General features: G+C 64.4%; 1 protein-coding gene across 1 annotated transcript in view; it reads right to left on the reverse strand.

Annotated features, from left to right (window-relative positions):
• Positions 1-757, reverse strand: part of MUC4 (mucin 4, cell surface associated) — a 12,262-nt gene extending 11,505 nt beyond the window's left edge. Inside the window, exon 1 of the mRNA XM_009323598.1 lies at positions 355-757. Coding sequence (XP_009321873.1) covers positions 355-757 — 403 coding nt within the window. The remainder of the gene's footprint in view (positions 1-354) is intronic.
• Positions 758-966: the final 209 nt, after the last annotated feature.

Raw genomic sequence — 966 nt, forward strand, 5'->3', positions numbered from 1 at the left:
TTGTGCCTGCAGTGTTGGAGACAGGCACGTGGGTGCTGGTGGTGCTGGCTGGGGGTGCTGCATCCTCAGCGCTGCTCTCAGGAGGGGTGGTGTCCGCCCAGGCGGTGGTACCCCCGGCACCTGACTGGGACGCAGCTGTAGTTTCCCATGCTTGTGTGTGACCAACAGCCAGCGAGGAGGCCCCAGCTGTGGGCTTGTCCTCAGCCACTGGGCTGAGAGCCCTCGAGGCTGGGTTGTGGGTGCTATCGGTGGCCTCAGGAGATTGCCTCAGGGTGATGTGGGGGCTGTGTGGAGCGGAGCCTCTGCTGGGGACAGCAGAGGGGGATGTTGTGACCCTGTCGAGACTGGCATCACCTGCTCCTGCTGGTGGACCAGTGACAGTGATGCTGGGGGTGACAGAGGGTGCCACCACCACCAGATGGATGTTCCTGGGGACGGGAGGGGACACACTGACATCTGGCTCAGCAGTGCTGAGAGCAAGGCCAGGGGAAGGTGCTATAACTGGCTCCAGAGATGTGGGTGACACCGTGCCCATGATGGCCACTGCTGTAGGGCTTTTGCTGTCCAGGGCAGAGCGTGCCGACGGGGTGGCATCACCGGTGCTTGGCTCAGCCCCCCCAGCCATAGGAGTGGGCAACCCCAGGGGCAGCCTGGCAGCCCTGTTCCCTGTGGTGGGAGAAGCCGTGTCCACGTCCAAGTCCATGCCCATGTCCGTGGTGGGCTCAGCAGTGCGATAGCTGTGGTCCGATGCAGCCATGCTTGGCCAAGCAGCAACGTTGGCTGTGGCGGGGGGTGATGCTGACAGGACTGTCCCCAGGGCGGTGTCACCACTGTGAGGGGTACCTGTCGCGGCACCCGTCCTTGTGTTTTCAACAGGGGTTGAGCCCGGAGCTGCCTGCGTGGTGCTGCCATCTCCTGCCGGCTGGGACCTGCCCCCACCTCCCTTCACGGCTGCCTTTTCGGGTG

Source organism: Pygoscelis adeliae, unplaced genomic scaffold (assembly GCF_000699105.1).
Source record: "Pygoscelis adeliae isolate BGI_AS28 unplaced genomic scaffold, ASM69910v1 Scaffold245, whole genome shotgun sequence".
Classification (NCBI taxonomy): domain Eukaryota; kingdom Metazoa; phylum Chordata; class Aves; order Sphenisciformes; family Spheniscidae; genus Pygoscelis; species Pygoscelis adeliae.